The sequence below is a fragment of the Neophocaena asiaeorientalis genome, unplaced genomic scaffold (genome assembly GCF_003031525.2).
Source record: "Neophocaena asiaeorientalis asiaeorientalis breed wild unplaced genomic scaffold, Neophocaena_asiaeorientalis_V1.1 scaffold145, whole genome shotgun sequence".
Lineage (NCBI taxonomy): Eukaryota > Metazoa > Chordata > Mammalia > Artiodactyla > Phocoenidae > Neophocaena > Neophocaena asiaeorientalis.
Genome location: NW_020172629.1, coordinates 2,771,911 through 2,787,356, shown reverse-complemented (window position 1 = coordinate 2,787,356; position 15,446 = coordinate 2,771,911). Strand labels below are relative to the sequence as shown.

At 45.6% G+C, this 15,446-nt stretch overlaps 1 protein-coding gene across 1 annotated transcript in view; it reads right to left on the bottom strand.

The window, feature by feature from the left end:
- Positions 1 to 15,446, bottom strand: part of RBM33 (RNA binding motif protein 33) — a 115,530-nt gene that overhangs the window by 59,198 nt on the left and 40,886 nt on the right. Inside the window, 2 exon segments of the mRNA XM_024739197.1 lie at positions 5,758 to 6,046; positions 9,905 to 10,113. Of these exon segments, the coding sequence (XP_024594965.1) occupies positions 5,758 to 6,046; positions 9,905 to 10,113 (498 nt within the window).

Below are 15,446 nucleotides of genomic sequence, written 5' to 3'. Positions count from 1 at the left end.
GAGGAGGGCGCCCGCAGGAGGGGGGCCCCCGCCCCCCAAAAAAAAAAAAAAAAAAAAAAAACAAAAACGTCCTGCCAAATGCATCCAGTAAGATCTCAGACCGTCAGGGGCTGTGGGCTGACCTGTGGCCCCGTCGCAAATCCCTATGTTACTCCTAACCACGAGGACTTCGGAAGGTGACCGTATTTGGAGATGGGCCTTTAAAGAAGTGATTAAGCAAAATGAGGTCATGGGTGGGCCCTGATCCAACATGACCAATGTCCTCATAAGAGGACGACGTCCAAACACAGACACACACAAAGGGATAACCATGTACAACTTAGCAAGAATAATATAATAAAAGTTCTGGTAAATGAGAAACACAGAAGTGATAAAGCTTAAAAGTCAATCAAAATTACTTTTAAAATAGAGTGCTTGTTGGCAACCACAAAAAAAAAAAAAAAAAAAAAAAAAAACAGAGTGCTAAGGATGAATTTTTTTTTTAGTTATTATGATTACTCAAAGAATTATGTAACTCAGCTCCTAATTAACATCACACTTCCACAGGTCCAACTGAAAGTGATACAGTGTAAGGGCCTGTGTCAATTGCCTGACCAAAGCCAAAAAGTGAGACCGAGAGAAACTTCCTTTGATAAAATGTAAAAATGGGAGAAGTCCATCCCTCTTGACAATCTAATCTAATGAGTCAAAATTTCAAAGTAACAGTGGGTCACTGTGCAAGACAATGTAAAATTTTATACAGCTAGCTAACAGGCTGGGGTACATGGATTATATACCTGAAGCAAAATATCAGATTGTGAAGTGGAGAAAGAAAAAACTAATAAAGTAGCTCTGACCTCAGAAGATTATAATGAAAGTGAGGAAGAAAAAAACTACATAGTAAACAATATAAAGACAGTGTTTTTAAAATTAACTACCTAATAGAAAATACACAGATCTCCAAGAATATGTACCACTTATTTTTAAACTTGGGATTTAAACATCAATTCCTATCAAATAATTCCAATATAATGAAAGGGTAAGTGTTTTAATTCTAAGTTCGGGGGGAGGGGGGAGGGGGGATGGATGAGAGCAAGAAATCCCATCATAATTAATAGATTTCTTACACAGAGGCCTTCTGATGAGTTGGCAATTTTTTTTTAATCAACTGTAAAAGGCAAGGAAGGAGAAAGAAGAGAAAAAGAACAAAAGATGACAGAAGAGAGCATCTGAGAACAGGTGTGATAGGAGCAGATCAGAAATCTAGCCAAACCCAGGGGGGCCGTGGTCAGACTGCCAAGGTGTTTGCAAAGCGTCTTTGCAGAAGTCTCGTAGCCCACGACCTGGTTTGCAAGCAGAACACTTCTACTTATCTGCCTCCTTCTTCACTGTGAACAGGAGAGAATTTAAAACCTGTAATGCTAGGGTCTCCCTGGTGGTACAGTGGATAAGAATCTGCCTGCCAACACAGGGAACACGGGTTCGAGCCCTGGTCCTGGAAGATCCCACATGCCGCAGAGCAACTAAGCCCATGCGCCACAACTACTGAGCCTAAGCTCTAGAGCCTGTGAGCCGCAACTACTGAGCCCACGTGCCACAACTACTGAGCCCACATGCCACAACTATTGAGCCCACGTGCCACAACTACTGAAGCCCAGGCGCCTAGAGCCCATGCTCCACAACAAGATAAGCCACGGCAATGAGAAGCCCACACACCACAACGAAGAGTAGCCCCCACTGGCCGCAACTAGAGAAAGCCTGCGTGCAGCAACAAAGACCCAACGTAGCCATGAATGAATGAATAAATAAATAAATAAATTTTAAAAATAAATAAAATAAAACCTGTAATGCTAACAGATCATTCTAGTTGAACCCTGAACTCTTTATATTTGATATTTAATATCTATTTCCCATATTGTCCCACAAATTAGTGAACTAAATTGATTAATGTTTCAATTCATTACCACAGTTCTAATACTGAAAATCTGGAAAACAAGTTAAATTTCCACCAAAACTGGTTAATTACAATATGACACAACACTCTTCATCCTTGAAAAGAAAATATGTGCTATCAGGCAATGGTGTGCATACATTTTTAAATTTTTTACAAACAGTTTTTTAAAACACCTTTTAATTGCCTGAGGCTCTGAGAATCACGGGTTAATCTCTCATGTACAGGAGACCACTAGACATTCAGCCTCTCTCAAGAATAACGGCGGCTTTCTATTTCATTAAGCTCGTTCATTTAATATCGAATAAACAACTGCTTCGAAAGTGTTCTGAGTGTATACCCTGCAAAGGCAATTTCTCTCTCTCCCTGTGTCAGGGTTCTCAAGATCAAAGGTACGTTAAAGAGAAGGAACGTGGGTGGGGCACTGAGTCGCCTGGCTTCATGAGGAGAACACATTTAGCTGGTTCTAAGAGTTTAAAAACTTGTCAGAAAGCTGATCTTGTATTTACTGAATCAGGCACAAGCACTGGGATGCAAGGCCTGCATTCTGTACCCATCTGGCAACTGACTCTGGCAAGGCACACTATTTTCATGCCTAGAGGACAGCTTGGGGTTTCCTTATAGCTTTCCCACTGTGTAGTTCCAACACTGTTTATTTTCATTAAGCTAAAGAAAATCTGTGCACCTTACCAACTGCCAGTTTTCCATTCAATTTCAGAAAGAAATACACAGTAACAGATGCTGACATCGGTAAAATTATTTCGACAAATTAGATTTACTGCGGTTGTATGTCTTGGGAAGCCGCTGTGGAACAGGCTTCCCCAATGAGTCGTCCTGCCCCTTCACACAGCGCGTGCTGGGTCCTTCATCCCACAGCTGCTGAAGGAGACCCAGGCCACCGGTGCACTAGCTGCAGGGACTACAAAGGTTAAGTGCAGCAGCCATACTGCCTGCCCCTGGGAGCTAAGAGCCCAGGGAGGGGGTGAGGCCAACAAGTGACTCTAGCACAGCATGGGGACAAGAGAAGGGGCCAGGGCAGGAGGCTCAGGGACCCACAGGTACCAACCCGACTCTGACCCTCCTGGGTGTGTAAAACAAGAGCAACTCCTAGAGCCACACACGGACACTGACACCCACGGCCAGCCAGCTGCCCTCACAGCCCTCTGCTCCAAGGCCACAGCACAGTTTCATGGTGATGCCAGGCCCTGGCTTTCTCCCATACTCCAAGTCCTATCTCAGGCCTCTCTCCAACTTCTGGAACTTCCTGACCCTTTCGAATTCCAAGTTCACCATCAGCAGAACCTGTGATGGCCTCAGCTCTTCCCCTTCTTGGTCTAATGGAAATCTAACTCTCCCAAAGGATGAGGCCGTTTGTCTCCCTCAGCCTTCTTCCCGCTGGCTCTGGAGCGGGGGTGGGGGTGGGGGATCCTTCTCGGTCCTCACTGCTGTTTCAGACCCCAGACTTGGATCTCATATTATCGGACAACACGGCCCAGGAACCCCCACTGCTGCCCACGTACTGGTCACACCACTGCTCTTTCCTTCCTGTGTCTCAGAGTCCAGTTCCTAGCTCACCGTCTTCAACACCAGCCCTGTCTCAGGCCTCGGCAGCGACGCTCAGGCTCCAGCACCCTGCCACCCCGGCGCCCGGCCGCCAGCCTGTCCCAGCTCCACCACACCTGAGACCTGGGCATTATCCACGACCTTACGCAATCTCTACGAGTCCCCCTTCTTGCCGCACTACCTTCTACCTTTCCACCCCTCTTCCTCCAGGACCCCAGCTCCTCCAACTGTTGGACCCTCAAAGATCTCCTGGCCCCTTGTCACCATACACGCCACAGCCCTTCATTATGAGCAAAGCGCCTTCTCTACTGCTTTGCCAACACCTGGACTCCAGCAAGTCCAGCTCTGTCTAGGCTGCACCTGACACAGAAAGGTGAGTGTGGCTGCAGAAGAGCATGCAAGCACGCGGCCGGGTCTCCGGTCAGGACCCACAGCTCAAGTGGGCGCCAATGCTGCCCAGCACCTCCACTCCCCAGCTTCTGTCTCAACAGGACACCTTTGACAACTGTCAGTACAACCATCTCCCATTTCTGTGCGCCCGTTCCCTCTCAAACCCACCTCAGCGAGGCATGTACTGCCACCACTTCACCAAAACCACTCTGTCAAAACCCCAAAGACCCCTCTACCGCCACGTGCAGCACGCGGCCTGAAGCCCATCCCCAACGACCCAGCAGCAGTGCGTCCCCTGCTGCCCCCGTCCTCTACACTCCTTGGGTTTCCACCTCCCTGCGGGCCCCCGCCTATCACGTCGAGGGCCCCAGGTTCCAGGCCTTGGTCTCCCCGACACGATGACGCCTGGGTCTCCCACTGGGTGCAGACTCTAGGTCCACCTCCGTGCCAACAAACCCCCACCTCTGCTTTGCGCCCAGACCCCTCGTCTCAACTCTTCCTAGTAACTTCATACGTGACACTTCCACCTGCACGTCTAGGTGGCATCTCCAGCACAGAACTTTTGCTGTGCTGCTCCTCAAAACCTGCTCTCCCCCAAGGGCTCTCAGGTGAAGGCAACTCCACCCCTCAAATGCTCAGGCCCCCTCGGCATCATTCCGCCTCTTCTCCCCTCTCATGCTCATCCGGCCCATTGGCTCCATCTTGAATTACATCCAGCATCTGACCCCTAACCACCACCACTGCCCTGACCTGAGCCATGTCATTTGTTACCTGGATTACCGTGGTCACCTCCTAGCTGAATGCCTGGTCTCCACCCCTGCCACCCTAACAAGCCCACTCTCAACACGCAGCAAGAATAACCCTCTTAAAACATACACCAGATCACGTTATTCCTCTGCTCAAATTGCTCTAATCACAGCCCACGTCGTTCAGAACAAAAGCCAAAGCTCTCAGGATGGTTCCCAGGTCTTACCTGACCCAGGTTCCGCACTTCTTTCCACCTTTATCACTCTTTTAACGTTACATGGTCTCTTTTTAGTTACTTGAACACAAAAGGCACAGTCTCACCAGAAGAGCGAGCCCCTGTACTTGCCGACCCCTCTGCCCGGAGTATTCTCCCCCGAAAGAGTCACGTCACTAGCTCCTGCACCTTCAACTCTTCCCTTCTTAATGAAGCCGGCCCTCACCACCCCATGGAAAGCTGAAGCCCACCCCGATGCCCCCAACCCTGCACGTGTGTGTCACTGTATGCTCGTCCTCTAACACGCCACACAGCGCTCTTATTTTATTACGTTTACTGCTCACTGTCTCTGCTAGAAAGCCAGCTCACAACTGCAGAAAGCACTGTCTGTTTTGTTCACCAATATATCTCCAACGCCAGGGAGAGCAGGATCTCCATCAACACTGTGCTGAACAGACGCATGAAGATATGCTCCGTATCAACTGCTCAAAGCTAGCTCCCAGCTTCAGGAGCATGCGTCTGTAATCGTAACAGAAGAGGTTATTCACTCAGAATTAATAACTAAAAGATGGGTTTGTACCTCTGGAACTCAAAGGAAGCACACCGAGTGGAACCTGAAGGGAACATTCACTTTGCAAACATCCCCACCTGGGAATTTACGAAGAACACCAATCAGGCACTTCCACAATTACCTCTGATGCCCTTTACATTTACTGTGCCTTCTCAGTACCCGCCACTGAATGATACAACAAGAGACGCACGTGTTGCAGCAGACGAGCATGGCCTGGCCAGGCAGCACGCGTCTGAGTGGTGGGGGAAGAGTCAGGGAATCCACGTGGTCCTTACAGACCTGCACGTGAGAACGATCTGCCAGAGGAAGCCGGAACTTTACAACAGCAACGGAGACACGTACCTTGAACGGGCGTCACCACTGCCCCCTTGAAGTGGGGATTTATGTGTATGTTCTTGGGCTGCTGTGGAGTCACAGGAGGAGGGGTCATCATCGCCCTCGGGGCCTCAATCTGGGGCGGCAGGTGCATCCCTTGAGGAGGGGAGGGATGGTGCGGATGCTGCAGGGGAAGCAGAGGCTGGAGCTGCTGCTGCTGGAACAGACTTCTGATCGGCTGCTGCTGAGGCGGCGGCGGTGGCGGCGGAGGGGGAGGCTGAGGCTGTGGAGGAGGAATTAACCTCGGAGAGTGCGCCTGAAGAGCACCGGAAAAGAGACACATTCACAGAGATCAATGCTCAGAAGAAAAAAAGCCAGTGCCTTACAGATTTCACATCGACCGAACTGTGAAGTTACGACTTAGAAATAAGTTTACAGGAGCAGCTTGTGTAAAACAGCAGGAGAAATAAGCTGCTCGCCTGCTCACAGTAAGGGCCACTGTCGGACAACATGAGTCGACCTCAGGGCCAGGAGGGAAAACCGCAGCCCCAGAATAACACACATGGATTCCAAAAGGAAAAATAGTGCAGTTCCACCATCCAAACTGCCCACGGCGAGCCAAGCGCTGCGCTGGGGACGGAACACAACCTGCCCTGGGCTGTCCCTGCACAGCCAGCCCTGCTCCTCTTTGAGAAAGCCTAGGGAGCCAGGCGAGAACGTGCACAAACAACCCTGCCAGAAACCAGGCTGCAGAAAAGGACAAAGGGCTCCCTGAAAGGAGTGGGAGGAAGCTCCTGAGAAGACGGCATCCGAGCCAGGAAGGAGGGGAAGGAGACGTGCCATGCCAGGAGGGGAACAGAATCACCAGAGAGCAGCAGAGGCAGAAACACATGCCTGCTGGGTACGCGAGGGGGAGACCAGTGTGGCTACAGCCACATCTGAAGACCGGAGGATGCAAAGGTGGGAAAATACACCCTCAAGGTGGTCAAGGATCTCGGGCTGTTTCATGGAAGACTCGCTGGAGAGCAGGAAACCACCACCCACAGCAACAGTTGCAGAGCACCGGGCTCTTGTGTTTTAAGCACCTACTCAAAGGTCAGTACGTGGAGTAACCGACTCGCTCCCAACCACCCTATGCAGCGGGCCCCTGTCAGGACTCTCCCTTTACAAGAGCAAGTGGCTGGTAAGCAGAAGAGCAGAGAATCTGATTCCACAAGTCCTGCTTGTAGCCACTAACCGAACTGGCCACACGCAGCAGGAGAGGCAGCAGGCTACTACCGACCAAAGCGTCTCGTACAATGAGCTGCTTCCCCGGGATGACACCAAAGTACGGAGGCTTCTCAGCTGTCACAGCATGCGTGACGACGATGACTAACAGTGTGTGAGATGGACGAGGGCAAAGAGGATGGAAGAAGACAGACCATTTAACAGGCTACGGTGGGAGCTGAATGGAAGAAACGGCTGCGGTCTGAAAAAGAGCAGCAGGAAGAAGACATTTCAACGGAACAATGAGAATTTTGAAACCAAAGTGTACGTGACCCTGCCTAACCTATCCTTCCTCAGGGAGGACTTCTCTAAAGATTCTGGAAATGGCTTAAATCCGTGGATACATACATATGCTCCCAGAAACCAGTCTGTTCCCTCCTCTGACTCGTGACATCTGTAATGTGCACATCTGCACATGGTGCGGGAGTCTTTTCTATCTCATTCACCACTGAATCCACACGGAGAGCACGCTGACAGAGGGACAGCTAAGCTAAATCTGAACAGAACTGGGAATGAGCACGGTGCAGGGCCATTCACTCAAGAGCGTGAAGGATTTTTAAGGAAATCGTGTGTTTTAAACAAGGGGAATTTAGGGCCTGGGCGACACCCATGCAGAGAGGCCCAGGGCAGCTAGGAAATGAAGAAACTGAGCTGGCAAGAGGCTAGGGCTGCAGACCCAGACTCGTGTGGAGACAGCAGATGGCAGGAAGGTCAATGCTGCTGACTGAGAGCTCTGACTAAAAAGAGGCCTGAGAACAACGCAGCCAGAGGAACAGGAGAGACAGAAGGGGCCCTGCTGGAAGAGAAGAAAGTACACCCCAAGCTCAGACACTCAAAATAAGAAAGGCTCAAGAAAGAGGAGCTCGTGGGTGATGCCCAAGGTCCCAGAGTGCAGTCCAACAGGACGGACTGCAAACGTCAGGTGGCGATTCTGGGAGCACATCCGGGAGAGGGAAAGGCACGAAGTCCAGGCAGCAAGAGGGACGGACCGAGAAAATGGACACAAGCAAAGACGGTGAGCAAAGGTTATTCTTTCCAGAACTCTGAGGGTGAAGAGTCAAAGAGACAGCTCTGGGGTGGGGAGTGGCCAGGAACAAGGGTGGACACAAGTGTGAGCGAGGTTAAGGTCATTTCAGACAGTTGTGACCGTTTCAGTAAACTGCAGCTTTAAAACACCACTGACTAGCAAAGATGAGCATAGAGCATATATGCCAACGCTCCAGGAGTGGATTCAGTCCCAGCTCACTGGGAGCCCTATAGCATCTACAGAATTCCAGAGATACGGCATCACTGTCGGGAGGGACTCAGGTCAACTGACACTTAGGCAACGTTTTTAAAGCACTCACAGATCTCCCAGCTGAGCCTCTCTGAAGGAGGCACATATGGGCGCATACTTCCTCCATGCAGATAAGAAAACAGGGAGTTCAGTGACTGTTCCAGGATCACGGAGACACAATTATGCAAAAGCGGGTCTCCTGTGTGGCTGGTTCCCCTCCAGGAGGCCAAAATAACGGAGTTGGCTGTTTAGTACACGGCAAGTGGAGGTTGGGGGCGAGGAGACGGGATGGAGAAGAAAAAGAAAAAACTGAAGGGCCAGTCTTCTCGCTATCAGAGAAGCTTAAGAACAGTTCTATGAGCAGACAGCAGTTATTAATATCACCAACCTCTTTATGCTGTAATCAAGCCACCTGCCTCTCTTCCCTGTAGATCAAAATTAGAATTCTCATGCTAAAACAGTTAAGTCATCCTTAGAGGACAAATGTATGGATACCAAGGGGGAAAGGAGTGGGGTGGGAGGAACTGGGAGACTGGGATTGACACATTTACATTATTGATACTATGTATAAAATAGACAACTGATGGGAACGCACCGTACAGCACAGGGAACTCTACCTAACGCACTGTGGTAACCTAAATGGGAGGGAAGTCCAAAAGGGAGGGGATATCTGTATGTGCACGGCTGAGTCATTCTGTCGTGCAGTGGAGGCTAACACAACACTGCAAAGCAACCATACTCCAGTAAAAACTAATTAAAAGTAATAATAATAAAACAAAACAAAAAAACAGTAAGTCGTCTTTTCTATTTTGTTATTTCACAAATGAATGCCTCCTAAAACATAACATTTGTACACGGAGGCAAAGTGTGGTTCTCCCCTAAACTCAGATAATAATGTAGGAGGGTAGACAGCGTGGACACATATTTATATTAAATGAATCTGTCCGTGAAGGCTGACTTCTGAAGGAAAAAGCTATAAAATCCTGAAGCTAACTGAAGGAACAACAACAACAAAAAATCACTACAATTCCTGTCTTTATTCCGGAGATGTCTCGTCTTTGAAATACAGAGGAAATTCAAATGAAGCTGAAATTACAAGTACTTGATTTCTTCCTAAATTATGAAAACTTTTTATGGATATGACAATCTCCATTTTTATGGATAGGATATGATAGTTACTTGTAAGAGAAACTGCTACATTTAAGGAAAAACCTACGGTAAGCAGTGTATAAGAAAACATATTTTATAAAATACGCCATTACTGCCAGATTCTAGATGTAAGACGTTCAGCATTTTCAGAACGGTGCTCGCAGGAGCAGCACGTCTCCACGAGCAGAAGGTAAAAGCAAGGCTCCCCTGTGGTTCGGCCACGGGAGGACACCAGGTCTCCTTATCGCCTCTCTCTTTATCAGCAGTGTGCAGAGAATTAGCTTGTACTACCTGAATACTAGAGGACTGAATGTGTGTGACCATACACGAAATCATACTATAGATTACAAAGAAACTTGAGCCATTATGCCTTTTACTCAATTTTAATTTCAGACTAAGATAAATGCAAAATATGATACCCACACAAAAGCGTATTTTCATCTGAAGTTGCAAAAGCTCCCACAATGAAACTACACAACTTACCACCACAGGTGGCTGTGTGGGCAGCAGGGCGGGCCTGTGATCCTTGGCTCTTCCCCTCTCACTGTTCTCTCTCCTCTGGTCTCCCACTCCACGACACATGGACGAACCTCCTCTCCTTCCTCCCCGCCTTGAGCCGTAGCGGCCCTGTTTATGCTGTCGCTCCCTTTCTTCGAATTCAAGCAACGCAGCTTTGGCTTCTGCTGAAAGCTCTATTTGAAAAGATGCATATGTGTTAGATACCTTCGAATAGCCTAAATCAGATTTATAGGGAAAAACAGGAAAGAACTACATGACAATGAAACTTAGGAACAGCGAGTGCTTCACCCACTACGAACTACTCAACTAGCAGCATCAAGTAGGATACAATCACAGAGACACTCAGGCCCCATGAGTGAGACCAGTTAAATGGAAGACATGCCTTTCCCTTGTAATAAAATACAAGGATCGCCTGTAAATTTTAAAGTGTTTTCATTTGTGCTGAGGGAAGCTAAAAAGAAGGAGCTGAAGTTCAACCCAACCACCGCCCTTAATCTGCCAGGCATCTTGCAGCGATGGCGGATGACGCTGGTCAAGACCTGGCTCCCCCAGTCTTACACCAGGACACTCTTCTAAGCGGAACCAGGACAAGTATTAGATAATACACAGTGACACAGAGACTCAAAAATGACAAACTCCTGATTGTTCTGCTTTAAAAGCAGAACTAATAAAATCACTCTCGAGTCAAATACTTAAGTTAATTTCATAAAAAAATGGAAACTTATTTAATACTGTCATTTCAGATTTTCAGATTTATTTTTTTTTAAATAACAACTTTACTCTGTGAAGAAAGGCTTATACCCATGCAGTCTGATAGGGAAGCTACAGCAAATGAGAGCAAAGCCAGAAAAGAAAAAAACCCATTAATGCAGATATTTCTGGGACACCCAGTAGGGGCTGCTCACCTCTCTGACCAATGCTTAAGGGATACAAGAAACATATAGGCTCTGGCCCTAAGAAACTTCAGTTGGCACATTATTCTGAACTCCTAGAAGAAAAATGCTAACTTATTCAAACACGGTTCCTTTATTTTAAAATATTATCTAAGTTATGATAATATATCTTCCATTGATAAATGAATACCTTCTAAAGATTTCACTGAATTCTACTAAGAAGGATCGTTATGCCCTCTTCCACAGTGAAGGGTAAATTTTAAATATTACCAGTTTATCTCCTACCTTGGATTCCATAATCATCTCCAAACTCTTCCAAAACCTCTAAGCCACATTTCATTTTCTTGAAATTGTTTCTATGGTATTCCCCTCCCTTTCAAGTGAATCTTTGACTCCATACAAAAGAAAATTTAATCTCTTCTTAACAAGCACACACTTTTATTCTCATCTTGACTACATGACTGGTTCACATACACATTTTATGCAGTGAATCAGCAATTGTTTTGCTAGTGGTTCTAAGTGTCAAGATTAATTTCACTATCCCCAGTAATAAAATGGTTTCAAATGACATCTTTAATCAGCAAGTAAAAATGCTTTCCTCCAATTGAGACAAGCTGTCACAAAAGGTCACCAAAATATGACAGGATGGAAATTACATTTGTAACTTCAACTGAAATGTTAATTTCCCTTTAAGTGTTTTCTGAACTATGTCCATATTACAAAGTAAAGAGATATAGCTCAATGTAACAAGGTTTTACAGTGTTGTCCCTTTATAAAATGTGCTTAAGAAAAACATATTTACATATAAATAATTTCATAATAGTTGAACTAATACATAATGAATATCTATAAAACAGTTTACTTGGCAAGATAAAAACAAATGAGTCTGAGTTTTTTTCTTTTTTAAACAGATAACTGAATCAAGAAATTTGTGAAAATCTTGCAAATACAAGGACCATCGTGTAAACTGAAGGCAGTATCCTATTGCTGGTACTAGGTGACCTTAAACTGTTTATTACTAGATGAAAATATTTTTCCCAAAGATCCTTTGCCTTAAGCAAAATTAGCCGAGGACATTATTTCAAGAGGACTTTATGTGGGCATAACAACGACGGTCTTCAGGTTAAAGCAGTAAAACATGGTTTAACATATTACATGTGCCAGTGAAACTGAGGACACGGCAAAATCTAGGTGCCTCCTCATACAGAATGAACTGTCAAAGCCTAACTAAAATAAACATAGTCTTTCATTTATTGTTTGTACTGCTTCCAAAGAGAATCTGAGGTCCACCTCCTAGGGCAAAAGAACTGGCAGCTCTGAACTGCTGTGCTGACACTTCAGGGTAACTGGTCAATGACACCCACGTTTTAGAGATGGCTTTTGACATTTCCATTCAAAATAAATCTTTCCCTTACACATGCATGTGCTAGAAACCCTTCTCAACTGCATTCTGTGAGAGAATTAAGCCCTTTTACCCAATGGGGTCCTTTTTATGTAATGAATGAATGTATTTCCTAAGTACGTAGTTTTGTACCATCCTTGGGAAAACTGAGAAACAGTCACATTTTCTCTAAGGTATTTAATTCCCAGAATCCTGGTTGAGGATAAAAGCTCACTACTTAAGATCATAACTCAGGTAAAAGCCCCAAATTCCATATCTAATCCAATCTGTAATTCAAAATACAGATCAACAACTGTGAATTAGGTTCTACAATGGTCAAGACTGTCATAAATATGAATTAGTGTTCTTCATATTTAAGGATGACATCATATATTTGAATGTAAAGACGACCAAAAGTGACCAAATGCCCTTCCAGATTTTCAAAAGAACTCACTAGTCCACATGCAGATGGAAGGGTCAGAAATGGGGGATGCCAGACCATCATTTCATTCTTTTTAGAGTGGAGTGTTCTTAACATTAATCAATGATATCACAAAATAATTGTTTTTATTTGTATTCAGAATGTTAAAAGACACCATTTGTCAAGAAACACATATCATATGAGACGACATATATACTCCGGTAGCAAGGTATTTCAATTCCATTACAAAGAGTAGGTAAGCAGCTTTATACAATCAAGTAAGTGCAAGCATCTGTATACAGAACCTGAAACTGGTATTTCTATCACCAGGAGTATACAAAGTGATGAGAACAAGTTTATGTGAATTTCTAGTATACCAAATACTGTAGTAGCTTCTCTTTCTCACTGAATATTCTTCTTCTATATAAAATTAACCTTTTGTTGGGGGGAGGGGTCTTAAGGAAATAAGGGAGCTCACTGCTTTAGGAAACCAATCTCTAAAATGAACAGAAAAATCGTTTTTGTACTGGGAATAATCCTAACTTTTCAGTTACTAGAAAACTCATGTTTTCAAACACTAAGCTTTCTTAAGTTAGGGCTTACAAACAGGGAACAGAGAAAGATACTTTTAAGTATCATTTTTACTTGCCCTATTATCTAGCCAAAGAATCACATTCTGCACAAATACATTTAAAGCCTTTTTTCTTAACATTTAAAAAAATGGTAAATGGTCAAACTGTTTATGCTTCAGATACTCTGCCTCTAAGAACCCCAGGCCCTCTCTGCCCATATGTAAAGGGCCAACCTGCCCATCACTACCCACCTTCCACCCTCCTGTCTCAGGATGACATGACTATAGCAACTGAGAAATGCCCTAAAAAGAAAAAAAGGAAAAAAAAAAAAAGATTCGACACAAATTCTTTTCAGTTAAGGAAGGACAAATGACCCTGAAAAGAATGAAATGAGGCAAAGATCCTGAAAAGAAAGAGATGCAGGAATGAAACAAGTACAAATTATGAACACAGGCAAGCAGGACATTTCAGAACGTGTCAGTGCTTGGGTCAAGGTAAAGTGAAAAGAGATGAGAAGACCGTAGCTGAGGACCAGGGGACGGGAGAAGCAAGGGCACTGAGGATGCGGGGAGGGTGATCCATGAAATGCACCAGGGCCCATAAGGAGCTGGCTGCAGAGAGGGAAGGCCACCATTCCTGATGGTGTCTGTGAAGTGATTTCACATCCTTAGAACGTGTAGCTATGCCAATTATTAAGATTTGACACATATGTTCCCCAATTTATGTAACAAAGCCACAGGCCAGCTACACAGAAGCAGAAAAGGGATGATTCACCACCACCACCCGCCCCACATGCCACCCTCCTTCCCTAATAAGCCGCTGCCCATTGCCCTCTGGTGTTCAGCCAGGGGCGCCATCTTTCCTTCGTTCATCTTATCCTAGCCCAAGATTGAGATGTCTATCTATTCCAATAAACTTGTTCTGTAATGTTACCAATTACTCCTGCTGACGGATACGTTTGGTCTTTTCATCCCCGTTTTAAGACCTTTGATTCATCTCCTTTTACCCAAGCCCAACTTCTCAGCTCTGCTTTCTTAGAAACCTATGGTGTACTGGTTCAGACTAACCGGCAACTTTATACCATAACTTAAGAACAGTCTAGGGAAATCCTGGGCCAAAAGGTAGAAGGAGGAAACTGGAGGGAGAAGAAATGGAGAACACTAAGTCTCTAGGTCAACCTTTCCACAAACCTCACTCAGTAAAGGAACATGGTAAGACTGGCTCACTACTGTTAACTTTGGCATCTTGTGAGCTTAGTGCCCTGACAGAGAATTCCTATCTGCCACTTAAAGACACATGCTCAGGGTTTCGACTGAAAACGGTTACAAATAACACTTTTATGAAGTAATAAAGGTAGTAACTAATGGTTAGTTTCTTGACTTTTACTTTGACCAAGACCAGAGAACAAGAACAACCACCCTCTGCCCTTCCATCCTTCCACCCTCCTACCCTCCTCCTTGGAGTACGGGACAATATCCCAGTGGCTCTCAAAGTATGGGTCCCAGAGCAGCAGGAACGGCATTACCCGGGAACGCACCAGAAACGCAACTTCCCTGGGCCCCACCCTAAAGCTACCGAATCAGAACAGCTGAGAGTGCATCCAGAAATACGTGTTTTAACACGTCTTCTGGGTGATTCTGCCGCTCAAATGTGAGAACCACTGCTTTATTCTTTGCAATGGGCACTAGACAGAGCCACAGACGAGAGGGGGCGGGGGGTCAATACTGGAAAAGGCTCTGATTAGCAACAGCCTGCAGTAGGTCTGTAACAGGAGTGATGTTCAACTGACTGTGCTACAAACAAGTCATCTTGTCTCATTAAACACTGAGAGGAATGGCATACAGATGAACAGCAGCAAAAAGAGATGGTTATAATAACACTAAAAGGTACAAAATAAAAAGTCTGGCCCAGAATTAGCCCTGGCAACCTGGACAGTCTCGGGAAGGGTAAAATGACCCCGCACCACCCCACACCACCTTCCCAGAGCCAGCCAGGAACCGCACAGTATGCATGAGAGCAGCCACAGACTCCAAAAGAAAAACTATTTTTAAAAAAATCAAATATTTTATTCAAACATGTTTTAATCCAGAAGACAAGTCATGTTTATAGACTGACCTGTACAGCACCGTAACTCAGCTCTCACCTCGCAACGACCATCCACCCTGTAAATGCCATGCATAATACTCTATAAAGGCAACTTTTTTTAATCTGTTTCGTTAATCGTAACAGTACTATGGAG